At 41.1% G+C, this 15,033-nt stretch overlaps 1 protein-coding gene and 1 long non-coding RNA gene across 4 annotated transcripts in view; one reads left to right on the top strand and one right to left on the bottom strand.

The window, feature by feature from the left end:
• The window catches only part of UBASH3B (ubiquitin associated and SH3 domain containing B), a 153,092-nt gene extending 138,335 nt beyond the window's left edge, over positions 1–14,757 (top strand). Inside the window, exons 11-14 of one of the 2 annotated variants that reach the window (XM_006072534.4) lie at positions 146–290; positions 7,430–7,536; positions 8,890–8,999; positions 10,219–14,757. In XM_006072534.4, the coding sequence (XP_006072596.1) occupies positions 146–290; positions 7,430–7,536; positions 8,890–8,999; positions 10,219–10,356 (500 nt within the window). In that variant the 3' untranslated portion in view covers positions 10,357–14,757. Of the gene's footprint in view, positions 1–145; positions 291–7,429; positions 7,537–8,889; positions 9,000–10,218 lie in introns of those variants that run through there. The other variant, XM_045162978.1, reaches the window with a different exon arrangement.
• LOC123329794 lies at positions 179–6,255 on the bottom strand. 2 transcript variants are annotated; one of them, XR_006545352.2, is made up of 4 exons: positions 6,126–6,255; positions 3,515–3,595; positions 796–869; positions 179–412 (listed from the first exon to the last, which is right to left on the bottom strand). It is a non-coding gene; the product is annotated as an uncharacterized LOC123329794 (long non-coding RNA). The 2 variants fall into 2 exon arrangements; XR_006545353.2 differs by lacking the exons at positions 796–869; positions 6,126–6,255 and having other exon boundaries at positions 3,515–3,618.
• Positions 14,758–15,033: the final 276 nt, after the last annotated feature.

Genomic DNA, 15,033 nt, shown 5'->3' with positions numbered 1-15,033 from the left:
CTCACGTGTTTATGATTACAGCGATGAAAAACCCTTGTCTGAACCTGCATGCTTCTACCATCTTTAAGCTATATGTAACATCCGACAGGAAAGAGAAGATTTATCAGAATGTTTATACTTTGTTCATCTTCATTTTATCTCTAAGGTTTACAACAGGAAAATCACTTGAAGATCCGAGTGGAGCCTGGCTTATTTGAATGGACAAAATGGGTTGCTGGGAACACCTTACCTGCATGGATACCTCCATCAGAGCTAGCAGCAGCCAACCTAAGTGTTGATACAACCTACAGGTAATTCTCTGAAACCTCTGTTTCCCTGAGGTCAGTGTGGAAGTACTCTTCACCAGGCCAGGTAAGGGCATGAAGGACCGGATGTAGCCCAAAGACAGTTGTCCATATTGGTGGAAGTCAAGCTACAATTAAAAAAAAAAAAATTGGAGAATCAGCATTCCCTTGTGTTTGGCATTACTATGGAGTATGTCTCCCTCTGACGCACGTTCACTAGGGTTGTCTGATTTTACTGCATCCATTTCAGTGGCTAATAAAACCACTTGCAATGCCAGAAGCACACACCAGCTGACGATCAAGCAGTTCAGAAGTTTGTTGGGGAATAAGGGAAATTGCAGTGCCTTGACTTGGATTGTCACTTTCGATTTTTCAAAGTACTTTTAATTCTCTTTATTCATTGCCACCATAACCCCAGGATGGCAGCTAGCCACTTCCATATCTGAGAGAGCTCAGTGACCTCTGAAAGTTACCCATGTAGTGGACGCATCTGACAATAATAATAACTTACCTCTATTGATCATTTTCTTCGTGGCAAGCACTGTGTAATTAGCTTTATAGTAGTCCTTTGCTTTTTCCATTAGACTGTTATTGAGAAGAAATATTTATAGGTTGTAACATAAGTACATTAACCATCAGAAATCCACTCAGCGCTTCTTAGTGACGTGATAGAAAAGGCTTTTTGTGTTATTACATGCCTTAGTGACTAAACAATAACAACAAGCCATATTTTAACTATTTTTAGTGAGCAATGAGCTTTTCCTCACCCTATATTTGGTTTAAATATTTTTGTTAGTTGTTGTTATTACCTTGTCAGTCTGAAGTAAAGTTTCAGGTTGAGTGTAAGAAAAAAGAAATCCACTCGAGCATTTCTAAAATGTCTTTCAGGAAGGATAGATACTCACCATTACCATGGGGAATTAAATTCATAGTTCTTAAGACAAAATCTGGAACAATTCTTGACTAAGAAAGCAGAGCTTTCTTCCTTGTGACATCCCATGACCTTTCACTTCAAATACTTACCCAAACCTCAAAGCAATGCCAGTTTCTGGCTAAGGTCTGAGAGGGTTATCTTTTCTTCCATCCTCGTTTTTGGCTCTGCAAAGACCTCAGGTAACCCCCTTCATTAATAAATATGAAGAATGAGAATTCCTCAGAAATAAGATTAAATCAATCAGATCCCCTGCTGAAATAATTCACATTTTGTCCTGTCCTCACGCCAACAGCCATCATCCCTATGCCCTGGAAAGAGAGCAGGTTACTGCCAACATGGGTGAAATAACTTTCCTCATGTACCACCCAGCCCCTCTCAGGCCGTGTCTTCAGTCCATCCCCCTTAAGTGCATCCTACAGTTCTTCCCAACCTTATTCACACATACCCCATCAGTAGTATGAACAGAAGGGTGAATGCCAACCCTGGGGTCAGGACATGGTTCACATTCCAGATTTTCTTTTCCTCTACAGAAAATCAAAATGTAACCATTTTGTGTTTGGGGGAGGGGAGTGAGGTTAAGCATCTAATTCTATAAATTAGTTGTGAAACTCGCCCATCAAGCATGAGAGGCATAGTCCCTAGAGTCAATTTCCCTCTGAAAGTAATTATGTCAAGTGAGCAGTTCTTTTAAAGCAAGTAGTGGTACCCAAATGATTGAAGAAACATGGTGGTGGGCAGAGAGGCAAGGACCAATAGCCAGAGTATTGTAAGTCAAGCAGGCACGGCTTCTAGATCCATATCACCTTGAACAGGAGGGAAGAGATGCTGAAAGGTGGATTCAGGCTGGTAACAAGCCTCATCCACGGGTAACAAGACCCATCTAAATATAGAAAGCTGCCCCAGTGGAGCTGGGTGGGAAGCACCAAGACAGAAAAAATGAAATACACACCAGTTGGATGGGGCTTTAGAATAGGACCCTGATGACTGGGGGAGGTAGCAGAAAGGGGGTGTGGAGCTTTGGATCTGGAGTCTTAGAGAAACAACAAGTTATACTTTGGTGTGGGACTCAGGGCAGAAGCCTACTCTTCTAGCCTGGACCAGAGTAGGCTGGGGAGTAGAGAGTATACTGGGAAGAATACTGTTCCAAGGATACTACCCAAGTACCCAGAGATCTGGGCTCCAGTCTAGTTGGTGGTTGGAGAACAGTATGTGGGTCCTGCAGGTATGGCTGGAAGCATGCTGCTGACGGGAGTGAGAAAGCTGTGACGGTCCCATCCTCATCGGGACCCATTCAAACAGGGAAGCCATTCACAGCTTCAACTTCAAGGCAAGAACTGATCAAAAGGAACTGGATCCCAGCATCTCCCAACTCTTCACTTATACAAATTGTATACATTACTGTGTGGTTTCCCCTGCAGTGACTCCTGGGCCATACAAAGAGGCCTTTTGTCAAGAGTGCTGGGGGCATTCCTGGGAGACCAGGTGTGGTGAACGGTAATGGAACTGGATGAGAGGAAGGAGGAGCAGAAAGGCTTTGCTTCTGAACACCAAGGCACATCCCTAGTGAGCATCGTGTTTCTCCCTATTCCCCAGGGTGTTATGAGATTCAGAAGGTGGTTTCCTAGGAGAGAGATGCTTGCTATGAGAATGTTATTTAACTGAGAGCGGGTTTCCTTCAAATGGAACAGCATCCCTCCTCTCCAGACAGTAAGCCCAAGTTCACAGAAGGACAGTTTTGAGGAGAACACTGTCAGAAGCCATCCAGGGTGGAAGATAACTTTAACAGGCATCAAGTTCAGCCTCAGGTTCAATTCCCTGCTCTTAAGAGTTCTAATGATGTAAACAGGTCATCTGTAGCCTTTCCAAACCTTCTTTTTGTCATCCATAAACTCAGAATTTTCAAAAGTGTTGCTAGATGGGATATGTTCAAAGAACACGGGTGCTTTGCACAGAGGCTGACACATGGGAACCTCTCAATAAATCTTAGCAGCAGCAATGCCTGCTGATGAAGATGCCATGAGAATTCACTTCAAGAACACACTAGCTCCTCCGTGCACTAAATACCAACAACAAAAGACAAGGAAGCAGAAAATATCATATAGTTGTACTTTAAAAAAACAAGATAAACATCTCATAGCCCAGAAAACTAAATAGTAAAGGAAGGTGGAAGCAGACAGAAGCGACTGGGATTGAAGACATTCAGGGTCACCAGGATCAGAGGGCCCTACTTTGAACATCCTGTTATATGCCATGTACATTATGTCCTAACTATCATTTACATCAATAGCCTACTCACCCCAAACACAGAAACTGGGTTCTCCTCATCTTTATGTTCTCTGGGCTTCTCCTAGGGCCAGGTATGTGGTCTCTGTTAAAACTAAGAAAGAAAAGGAAAGACTGGTGAAGGGTTATTAGCTCACAAACCCAATGGACTTAACATCTGTTTTTAAAACCTATCCTTAACAACTTCCCAACTCACTTTATGAGGCTAGCATTACCCTGATACCAGATAAGAATACTGGAAGAAAAAAGAACTACCAGTCAATACTCAACAACAAAACAGTAGCAAACCAAATTCAACAGCACATCAGAAAGGATCATATACCATGACCAAGTGGGGTTTATCCCTGGGGTGCAAGGATGGTTCAATATGTAAAAATCAATAAATATGATATACTACATTGAGTAGAATAAAAATTATATGATCATCTCAATAGAGAAAAAGCATTTGACAAAATATACCATCTTTTCATGATAAAAATGTTCAACAGATTGGGTACAGAAGGAACATATGTAAACATAATAAAAGCCATATATGGCAAGCCCACAGCTAATATACTCAACAGTGAAAGACTGAAAGCTTTCCTTTAAGATCAGGAACAAGACAAAGATGGCCACTCTCACCACTGCTATTCAACATAGTTCTGGAAGTTCTAGCCAGAGCAGTTAGGCAAGATAAATAAAAGGCATGGAAGTTGGAAAGAAATAAAACTCTGTTTGCAGATGATGCGATGTTATACATACAAAATCCTAGAACTGTCAGAACTAATCAACAAATTCAGTGAAGTTGCAGGATACAAAATCAACATACAGAAGTCAGTGATGCACAAAAGGAAATTCAGAATGTATCAAAGACCTAAATGTAAAGCCAGACACTTTAAAAAAAAAAACAAAATAATGCTATTTGCAGCAACATGGATGGACCTAGAGATTATCATACTAAGTGAAACTCCTCTGTCCATGGGATTTCCCAGGCAAGAATACTGGAGTGGGTTGTTGCCATGCCCTTCTCCAGGGGATCTTCCCAACCCAGGGATCAAACCTGTGCCCCTACATTGCAGGTGGATTCTTGACCATCTGAGCCACCATAGAAGCTCCCAAAGTAAGTCAAAGAAAGATATCATATGATATCATTCATATGTGGATCTGATTTTTTTTAATGGTATAAATGAACTTATTTACAAAACAGAAATAGAGACTTTGAAAGCAAACTTATGGTTACCAAATGAGAAACAGGGAGTGGGGGGACGGAGGGATAAATTAGGAGCTTGGGATTAACGTATATACACTATTATATATAAAATAGATAACCAACAAGGAACTGCTATATAGCACAGGGAACTCAATATTCTGTAATAATATGTAAGAAAGAATCTGAAAAGGAATAAATACATGTATACCTAAATCACTGTACACCTTCAACTAAAACTGTATGTCAACTATATGCCAATAAAATTTTTAAAACAATACATTTTAAAAAGTCAACTAACAATTTCAACAACAACAAAAAGAAGTCAGCTGTATTTTTATATACTAACCTCAACCATATGAAATAGAAATAAAACAAACCCATTCACAGTAGCACCAGAAACAGTAAAATACTTAGGAATAAATTTAACCAAGGAGGTGGAAAGATCTGTACTCTTAAAACTACAAAACTTAGGTAAAAACTGAAGATACAAAGGTGTGTCCTACACTCTCTGGTCAGAAAAAATAATATTGTTAAAATGTCCATACTCCCCAAAGCCATCGATAGATCAAACATAATTCCTATCAAAATTCTAATGGTATTTTTCACAGAAATAGAAGAAACAATCCTAAAATTTGTATGGAACCACGATAGATGTTAATAGCCAAAATAAACCTGACATGACACTTCATGATTTCAAGTTATACTACAAAGCTATAGTAACTGGCATAAAAACAGACACACTGACCAATGGAACAGAACTGAGAGCCCAGAAATAACCCTCAAATATTTGACAAGGGAGCCAAGAATACTCAATGGAGAGAGGGTAGACTTGAGTAAGTGATGCTGGGGGTTTCCCTGGTGGCCCCGTGGTTAAAGATTCACCAACACAGGGAAGGTTGGTTTGGTCCCTGCTCCGGGACATCCCGCACGCCGTGGGGCAACTAAGCCTGGATGTCACTACTGCTGGGCTCACGTGTCACAGCTGCTGAAGCCCGTGCACCCAGAGCCCGTGCTCTGAAACGAGAGAAGCCACAGCAACGAGAAGCCCACGCACCGCAACTAGGGAAAAGCCTGCACACAGCAACAAGGACCCAGCGCGGCCAAAAATAAGTAAATCATTTTTTTAAAAGTGACGTTGGGAAAACTGGATAACCACATACAGAAGAATGAAATTGGACCCCTATCTTACACCACTCGCAAAAATTAACTCAAAATGGATGAAAAATTTAAAGAACTGAAACCATAAAACACCTGAAGAAAACATGGGAAAAGCTCTTTGACAATGATTTTTTTAGATATGACACCAAAAGCGTAAGTAATAAAAAAACAAAATAAGGAAGACTATGTCAAACTAAAAACCTTCTATAAAGCAGAAGAAACAACAATATGAAAAGGCAACCTACAGGATAGGAGACGATATCTGTAAAATACATACCTGATAAGATACAGAATAGAAGATACTTGCAGATCATATACTTGATATCGTCATATACTTAACATCCAAAATATGTGAACAATTGATGCAACTCAATAGCTAAAACACAATCTGATTAAAAAGTGGGCAGAGGAACTGAATAGATATTTTTTCCCAGAGAAGACATACAAATGGCCAAGAAGTACATGAAAAGACATTCATCATCACTAATCATTGCGAAAAATGCAAATCAAAACCACAGAGAGATCTCACTCACGCCTGTTAGAACAGCTATCATCAAAAAAAAAAAAAAAAAAAAAGACAAGATGGTAAGTGGGGGCGAGGAGATGGGGAAAAGGGAGCCTCGCGCACTGTTGGGGGCAGCGTCAGCTAGGACAGCCACTATGGAAAACACTATGGAGGGCCCACAAAAAATAAAAACTAGAACTACCATATGACCCAGCAACCTCACTCCTGGGTTATATCCAAAGGAACTGAAAACAAGATCTCCCAGAAAGAGTTTGACATATCACAGGTGCGAAACCTAAAAGAGCCAGACTCAGAGAGACAGTAGAGCAGCATGGACACCGCGGACATCCCATGTGACCACAGGGAGCGGTTGCTCAAAGGGGTGCAGACTTAGGGTTACCAGATGGAGAGTTCTGGGGATCTGATGTACAGCACTGTGGCTGTGGTTAGCAATACTATATTATATACTTGAAAGTTGCTAGGAGAGTAAATGTTCTCACCATAAAAAAGAAAATGGTAATTATGTGACATGATGGAGGTGTCAGCTCAGACATGAGATCCCCAGAATATATTCATCTTATAACTAAGTTTGTGCCTTTTTGTTTTGAATGTATAAATGTATCAAATCAGTAGTTTGTACACCTTAAACTTAGACCGTGTTACTGCTTATATATCGTGTGTAAGCTTACAGAGGCTTGGGAAATCTCCGATTACTTAAATAAAGAGATCTAACCTCTGCTTTGCTTCCTCTTACATGGGTGACCTAGGACAGACTGCCAGTAAAGGCAGTTCAGCTGCTCTGGGCCATCCTGCAAGGGAAACCTGCACTGAATGTTTCACTTTTCAGCTGGTCACTTTGACCCCATGCACACATGGCATTCATTTCTGTACATCCTGCACATTTGAACCCCACTTCTGCATGGTAGAAATACGCTTTCCTATGCCTCCATCCTTTCTAGGGTAAACAGAAACATGGGAACTTTCGAAAGGTCTTGAAATAAAGCTGAGAGTAATGTCAGTTGCTTTGTCTTGAGAGCAAAATGTTTTCAATGCCTTGGTTCATTTTTCTATTGCAGACCTCACATTCCAGTCAGCAAATTAGTGGTTTCAGAATCCTATGACACCTATATCAGTAGAAGTTTCCAAGTAACAAAGGAAATCATAAGCGAATGTAAAAGTAAAGGTAGGTGTTAACCTCGGACTCCATACTTAAATCTGTGATCATTTCTCCATCACGGTTAGTCAGCTATTCAGGATGGCTCAGCATGCTTTGTCAAACTCATGTAATAGGAAAGAAAAATATGTCTAGACCCTCTTGCAGATACTTTCATGTAAAATTTGTCATATCATGTAAAATTTGTCATATTCTGAGTACTTCAAATGCTAGATATTCCATGGAAATACATCAGACTTAGTTGCTATTTGAAATAACAGAATTTTGTATCTCAGCAATACATCTTGCACTCTCAGAAGGAGGTTCCCTATTATAATTTCCATAAATTCTTCAGCATAACACAGTTTTGCCTGTAATTTGATCCAGGAGCATGAACACACCTACACAAACACACCTACCATCATCGCTGCCACCAAGAGCAGTGTTCTATAACTCAAGTCTGCCACTGAATTTTATAGGCCTTGAACTCAGTATTTAATGATATGTAAGACTATAGTATTTTTAGTAAAGAGGGCAGGTTACAAAAGAGTGCCCATTTTCAGCACCTCCCCGCCCCCCCCCCCCACCAAAAAAAAGTTAAAGATATTCATCTTCATAGAGCAAAGGCTGGATTTACATATACCAGAATATTAACAGTGGGGAGCCCTGGTTAACAGTACTGTGGATGGTCCCCACATTTCAGTTACCACTTGTAAGCCACTCACTTCATTACCACCCCTGTAGGACCACCCATTCCCCCTGTAAAGAAACCCAGCATGTTCTATGAACCAGAAAGTCTCATGTGCTCACAGTTCTACAAGTGGCCACATCGAAAACTGCATTAGAGGTAATAGCAGAGAGCCCTGAAGACTTAGAACGCTACTGTATCTTGATTGAGGTGGTGGTTACAAAATGCTGCATGTGTGATAGACTTGGGTAACCTGGAAAAATCTGAATAAAGCTATGTGGACTGTACCAGTGTTTATTTCCTATTCTTGAGAGTATACTCTAGTTAGGCAAGGTGTTGCTATGGGAAGAAGTGGGGTGAAGAATACTTGGGACCTCCCTGGCATGTACCTGTATACATAGGTACATATTGCATAATGTGTATATACAGTGTATATAAACTATACACACACATATATAATATGTAAAATATATATTTGTAACCTGTGCATCAAATTACTCTAAGAATAAAAGTGTTTTTTTTTTAATGACATCAGCCTGCCTTAACACTACAAAGCATCAAAATATTGCTTGGCCAGATTGTCTTATTTCTTGAGAATGTTTGCCCCTCCCTGGAAAACTTGACTTAGGTACTTACAAGGTTTACATGTGTCTTTATAGAAACAGATTTTCCAGTCCTTGTTTTTTTGCCCCCAGGAAATAACATCCTGATTGTGGCTCACGCATCTTCCCTGGAAGCATGTACCTGCCAACTACAAGGCCTGTCACCTCAGAACTCCAAGGACTTTGTCCAGATGGTCCGAAAGGTAATCCCCACTTGCGTTTCAGGGGCCTGTGGTGCCTTACAGTTTCAGAATAGTGCAGTGCTGGCCGATAGCAAAGTTCTTTGGAGCTGGGAAGATGATACATTGGTTCACTCAACCGAGATGTATTGAGTGGCACTCTGTTTAAGGCACTTTATCAGGCCTTGGGTAAGAGAAAAAGATGTGTTTGAGCTAGATCTAGCTTCTAAGAGCTAAAATTTAGGAAGGAGCTCAGAATTATAAGCAAATTGTCTGGATTTCCCTGTGGGACGGTGGATTGGACAAAGAGGAGGTATGTGGGCCAAATCAGACAGCTCAGCTGGAAGGGAGGTCCTGGCGGGTAAGCCAAAGGAAGCAGTGAGTCAAAATGATGAGGCTGAAAGGCAAACCTGGGAATAAGGCAGCAAGACAGAAAATCCACCAGGCTGACTAGCACATCTGGATTCCTCCTCCTCCTGCCTGTGGAAGGTTTTCCATCAGCCATCCTCCCACTCATGCTTCCCTCCAGCCTGAGTTACATGCTTCCTGTATCTGTCCCCAGAGAAACCGGTTCAAACTTGATTGCAATTCTTTTCTCATTTTTAAAAAGATTGTTCATGTGTCATTCCTTCCTGTTAGTCTGTAAGTTGCTTGAGGGCAGAGACTTTTGTCTTATTCATAAATGCAGCTCTGGACAGACACACACACACACACACACAAATAAGTTTTGAAATGCCATGCCTACTGAAGGTAGGAAGGGCAGAGCTTCAGTTTTGAACGTTAGATACACATGCCAAAAAAAAAATGATAATAAGACATAAAGCAGGATGAAACATTTTTAAAACTTGAATAATCTTTCCCATTGTCCGAGTATAATTTCAGAAACTTTTGAGCTGCATTTTCAGCCTGACTTGCAATCGGGAAGGAACTCTTAGCACCTTAGCTTTATGCATGATTGCTTTTGTCTCCCACGCTATTAAGAAAGCATCTATAAACAGTTACTTATCTATACTAGGAGAGCCCACCATTTAACGAATCCCTTCCAAAGACTCCTCTTGCATTGTAAATACTCTTCCTTCTAAAGGATCAGTTGTATCCATTTCATTTTCTTTAGTGATATTTTGGAGGGGATGCTTGCCTGCAAAGCCCCCATTCATTCTTTTTAATTTTCCTTCATCCAGGTAAAAAGTAAAGCACTCAGCCTCTGTTTTCTATTTTCCCTTCCTTTTCTGTCTTCCTTCAGATCCCCTACTTGGGGTTTTGTTCCTGTGAAGAATTAGGAGAAACTGGAATCTGGCAGCTGACAGACCCACCAATTCTCCCTCTGACCCATGGACCGACTGGGGGCTTCAACTGGAGAGAGACCCTGCTACAAGAGTAACCGGGCGAGCAAACGAGAAGCAGCAGCTTGAGGAAGGCGTGGGGAGAAGTGTCTGTGTGTGTGTGTTTAGTACCAGTGGGGAAGTCTGCACCACATCCTAAGTGGACAAAGAAGAATTCAGCACCTTTCAGGCTTTAAAGTTCTTAGGATGAGACCGTGTCAAGAAGAGAAAGACTTGATTCAGGGATAAAATTCATTCTCTCTGGACCCTTTTGAGAATTGTCTTCCTACATCAGGGCACCTGCTACCATGGAGGGTCTTTTCTCGCTTCCGTATATGCTGGCTAAGGAGCCTGGGTCCTCCCAGAGGGAGCCGCCAGCCCACCCTCAGGAAGGATGCAGGAAGGTCCAGCTGGAGGGACTCCAAGCTGCCAGGCTGGGGATGGGATTTTCTTCTAGACTCCGTGCTCCAGTGAAAGCCAAGCTGCAGGATTCCTTCAAGGTTACTAGGAAACATGTGGCTTCCCATCAATTTCACCGCTCAGTGCGACCCACACACCAGTGCTGCTGGCTCGAGACCCTGCTCGGGGACCCTGACCTTTACACCGGTACCACCCATCACATTTTCTCTACAGCTGACTGCAGCTTCTTGCTACGGTCCTACCCTCTTGCTTCTGTGAAATGGAGAGAGAAAGCATTTTTGCTCTCCAAAGCACTTTTGGATACTCAGGAGGAAGATAAGATGCACGTGTGAAGCATTCAATTGTAGGCGCAACAAATTTGCAAAACATCAAGTGACTTGGAGTGACTCGTGTTGTAGCCTAACAAGCCACAGCACTTCTGAATCATTTGCGATTTGCTCGCCTTTGCCCCAAGAGTCTAGACCATGTTAACCAGTTAAGGATGTTGACATTTTCAAAAGATGTATGTCAGATACATCCTTTGAGTCAGCAAGAAGCTCATTCTTGTGCAATATGGACATCTTTCCAAACCATACCAAGGGTCAGGTCATCATACACTCGCAGTACATGTCGACCAGAACAGAACATCCACAAACGCGTCCATCACAGCCAGGGATGTACTGCGAAGTCAGGGAACGAACTTAAATGATGACAGTCACGACCACACTGCTGCTTGTGCTGTCGTGTTGGTTCGTCTGTTTTGCTATGATAATTTAAAAGAGGTAGGTAGGGCTACTTGAGGAAAGTTGGGAGCTACCACCCACATCCTGTGGTAGCTCGTCACACCTGCTTCCTGAATTTAGAGGGAGTTTATTTAAAAGAAAAATAAACGACAATCAAACCAAAACATCAGTTATTGATGCCTAGTTAATTGTGTGACTAGCTGACTGTCGACGGTAGCAGACAGTGGTCTGGCACGGTGTAGTTCACTCTGTAGGATATACCTGCAAAATGAAATCCCAGCCCTTTGAAGAGAGCATTCATGTAAAACAAATCAGTGTATATTGTAGCATTAAATAAGCTTTAAAACCCAAATGCAGAAAACACATGGTATATAAAAACAGATCTGTGCTCCCATTTGAAACCAGAATCTGATGATCCTTGAAAACAGGAGGAAGTGAAAGGATGCTGGCTACGTATGTTAATTAGCAAGAGGATCACTGCTGGGTTTAAGTCACTTAGAGAAAGATGTCATGAATTTTATATTTTAAGAAACAAACCTTGATTTCTTCCAGCACTGCACACTGATCCATCTTCTGGATCTAGAAGTAACTGTGCTGACATGATTGATTAAAAGTTTTCAGCTCAAAATGGGGGAAGTACATTAAAGGTTGTAAGAGAAAAGTCACATTATGGCCAGTCCTTCTTTTATTTGTAATGAGGTAAGTCCACTGGCACCAGATCTATAATGTTTATTAGATTCTCCACCAATTTTCATGGGCTTTCAGTGCTCAGAATAATGCTTGAACATCTCATCTCCGATTTCCTTGAAAAGTGTAGCAGTGTGTGCTGGGCAGCATCTGTACTTGTACAGAAGACAGTTCAGAACTTACCCTCTCTCCCCCTCTCTGTAGACTTAGGCCTTTTATGACCTGATAGGTGGTTTAGGTGGGCTGCAGTCCTATGTGTGAGCAAAGGAAGGCAGAAATCTGAAATAATTTTCTGAATAATTTTAGGTGGAAAACCTTGAGTGAAAGAGTTAATTCCTCTGATGACCCAGATTGTTGATCAGAATGGCCTGAATGATCTCAATTCACATGAAATTCTCCTTTTCCACATTTACCTACTTGAAAAACTAAACTCGGACGACCCTATTTGAGAAATTCTTTGGAAATTACATTGCATCTATGTATATACGAAAGAGAAAAGACAACTGTATTATGTGATTTCATATCCATTTAAAATTCTCAGTTGCTGTCTATCACAACTCAAAGTTCAGGCTGGTTCTTTTTGATCTGAGGCTGATGCTTATTAACAAATATTTTGGGGAGTTAGGAGAAAGGAGGGAGGGGAGATGGAAGGAAATGCTAGACAGAAGCAGCAAATGGTTGCTTGTAAGAGGAATTTTTTTTTTTAATGTAGAAAGTTATCTGAAATAGATGAAATTAAAGGATTTAATCTGGGCTTGAAAGTCTGAAACAGTCGGCTGCTCTCACACGTGTGCCACATCATCCCGCTGACAACCCAGTATTATTCACAGATAGACTTTGGTTTCAGTGATTTTAAAATGCCACGTCGATTCCTCCGTGGACTAGAATAATTGGCACATTTTAATGCACAAGCTGGGGTTTCATTTTCCCAGGCTCCTTCTCTCTCACTGCAATGGTAGCTAGGAGCACATTCCTTCACCCTAGCAAGGAGTTCAGAATACAGTGTTTTCCATTACATTTGGATTCATAGAATCTGAATGGCTGATTAAATGGCCATCTGATGGCTGAAAGAGAGGGTATTTTTCACCCTGTATTGAAAGGCTTGGAGGAGTTTCTAGTTTTTATTTTCATTATACTTTAACCAAAGAATTATTTTAAAGTAACCTTATATTTGAAAGATGATTTTGCAAAAAAATAAAATAAAATAAAAAATCTTCTGGAGTGATGTCAGTTTGGTAAATCACTGTTGATAATTTTCTTGCATTTTAGGCTGATGTGGTCATTCTCCTGTCAGTAGAATCTGAAATGCATATAGATTGTCATCCAGTTGTGCTTAGTACTATCATAAATGTATCTTTTCCACTCAACTAGCTGTGTTCATATTAAACCAAGTCTTTTATTTCAGTCACCTACTGTCATCAGGACTAATTGAAAAACCACAGTCAGAGAAGTTCCTATCTCGTTGCCTTTGTAGAAAGGCAGCCCTATGTGATCAACGGGGAGGCATTCCACGTAACCTAGGCACTCAGCAACTCCAGTGTTTAATTTGAAAGCAGTGATGAATTGCTCTTTTGAATGTACTCTTAAGTCACGCGTGTGTCAGAATACAGATGAACCCCCTTTAATTTTCGCAGGCAGTCACAACTGTGCTGTGTCTGCACCAACTCCTCAGATAATGCGGCTCAGGGTTATTTGCATATAAATTGTAGTCCTGCACGCGCGTGTGAAGGCTCAGAGATGCCAGGAGGGCTGCCTCCCCATGAGGGATGTGATCTGCAGAGGAGGGTGGGGAAAGAGCAATTTAATGTCTGTACTGTTTAGCTTAATGTTCACTTTAGAAAGGTGATGCGGGATATTTTGTTAGCGATGGCAGATGCTTTTCATGTTTAAACTTAGGATTAAAATTGGATCTGCCTCTTTAATACGTCAACATATTGAATTTTCCTAGGGAAGTGACTGGCTATAACAAAACTTTAAGGGAAGGGAGGAAAAACCTCTGTGCAGAGGAAATAACTTGATTTTTAAATACATATAATATTTTGTTCAGTGTATGTAGGCTTAAAATTATGATGATGGATAGTCAAACTTAATATATAATCAGTTCTTACAATGGTTTTATACTGAACCATTTAGCTGCCATTACACAGAAATTTGAATTTTACAACTGCTCAACTATTCTTGGACTCTGTACAGGATACATATATATATACATATACATATATGTATGTATGTATAATGGGAAACACGTACTGGTTCTTCCTTTGGTTACCATTCAAGATGGGAGCAGCACCCTGAAGCATTTTGGTTACGCATAGACCATTCTAAACCTGCTGTGAGGGGAGGTGTATTGGTTTCTTTCTCCTTTAAAGGCTATTGTATCATTCATTCTCTGTGTGATTCAGGTGTATTTATTTGTGCCAAGGCTTTGTAATTATAAAAACGGGAACCCACACCTGACTGTATTGCCAGCTCCCTTGTAAACTACCTGTGGCGTCTCGCTTCCTGGTCGCGTGCTTGTCCTCTCCTCGACACAGCTCTGGCACCATTGTAATTAGTTCATCCACCCCATTAGCATCTCCATTTAAGTGGTTCCCAGACGATTTAATAAAGAGAAACTGTGTCCTCAGTCGATCCAGAGCAGTCTTATATTACGCTGAGTGGTCTCTACTCCTACCATATCTTCAGATGTTACTATGGTCATTATTATTTCATCAGTGTCCATTAACAACTTAATGACCAGAGACATTTCAATAGGCACTTACATAACAAACCGCCAACCACAGGTGTTAGTTTCCACAAAATCCCCCCTGGTCAATAGTGTTTTAAGAGTGAGACCCCCTCCCTCAGAGGACCAGAGGGCCACTTGCTGCTGATGGAAACAAAGAGGATGCTCCAACAGCATCGTGG

Source organism: Bubalus bubalis, chromosome 16 (genome assembly GCF_019923935.1).
Source record: "Bubalus bubalis isolate 160015118507 breed Murrah chromosome 16, NDDB_SH_1, whole genome shotgun sequence".
Taxonomy (NCBI): domain Eukaryota; kingdom Metazoa; phylum Chordata; class Mammalia; order Artiodactyla; family Bovidae; genus Bubalus; species Bubalus bubalis.
Note: the sequence above shows the minus strand (reverse complement) of the source record. Positions and strands in the feature narration are given on the sequence as shown.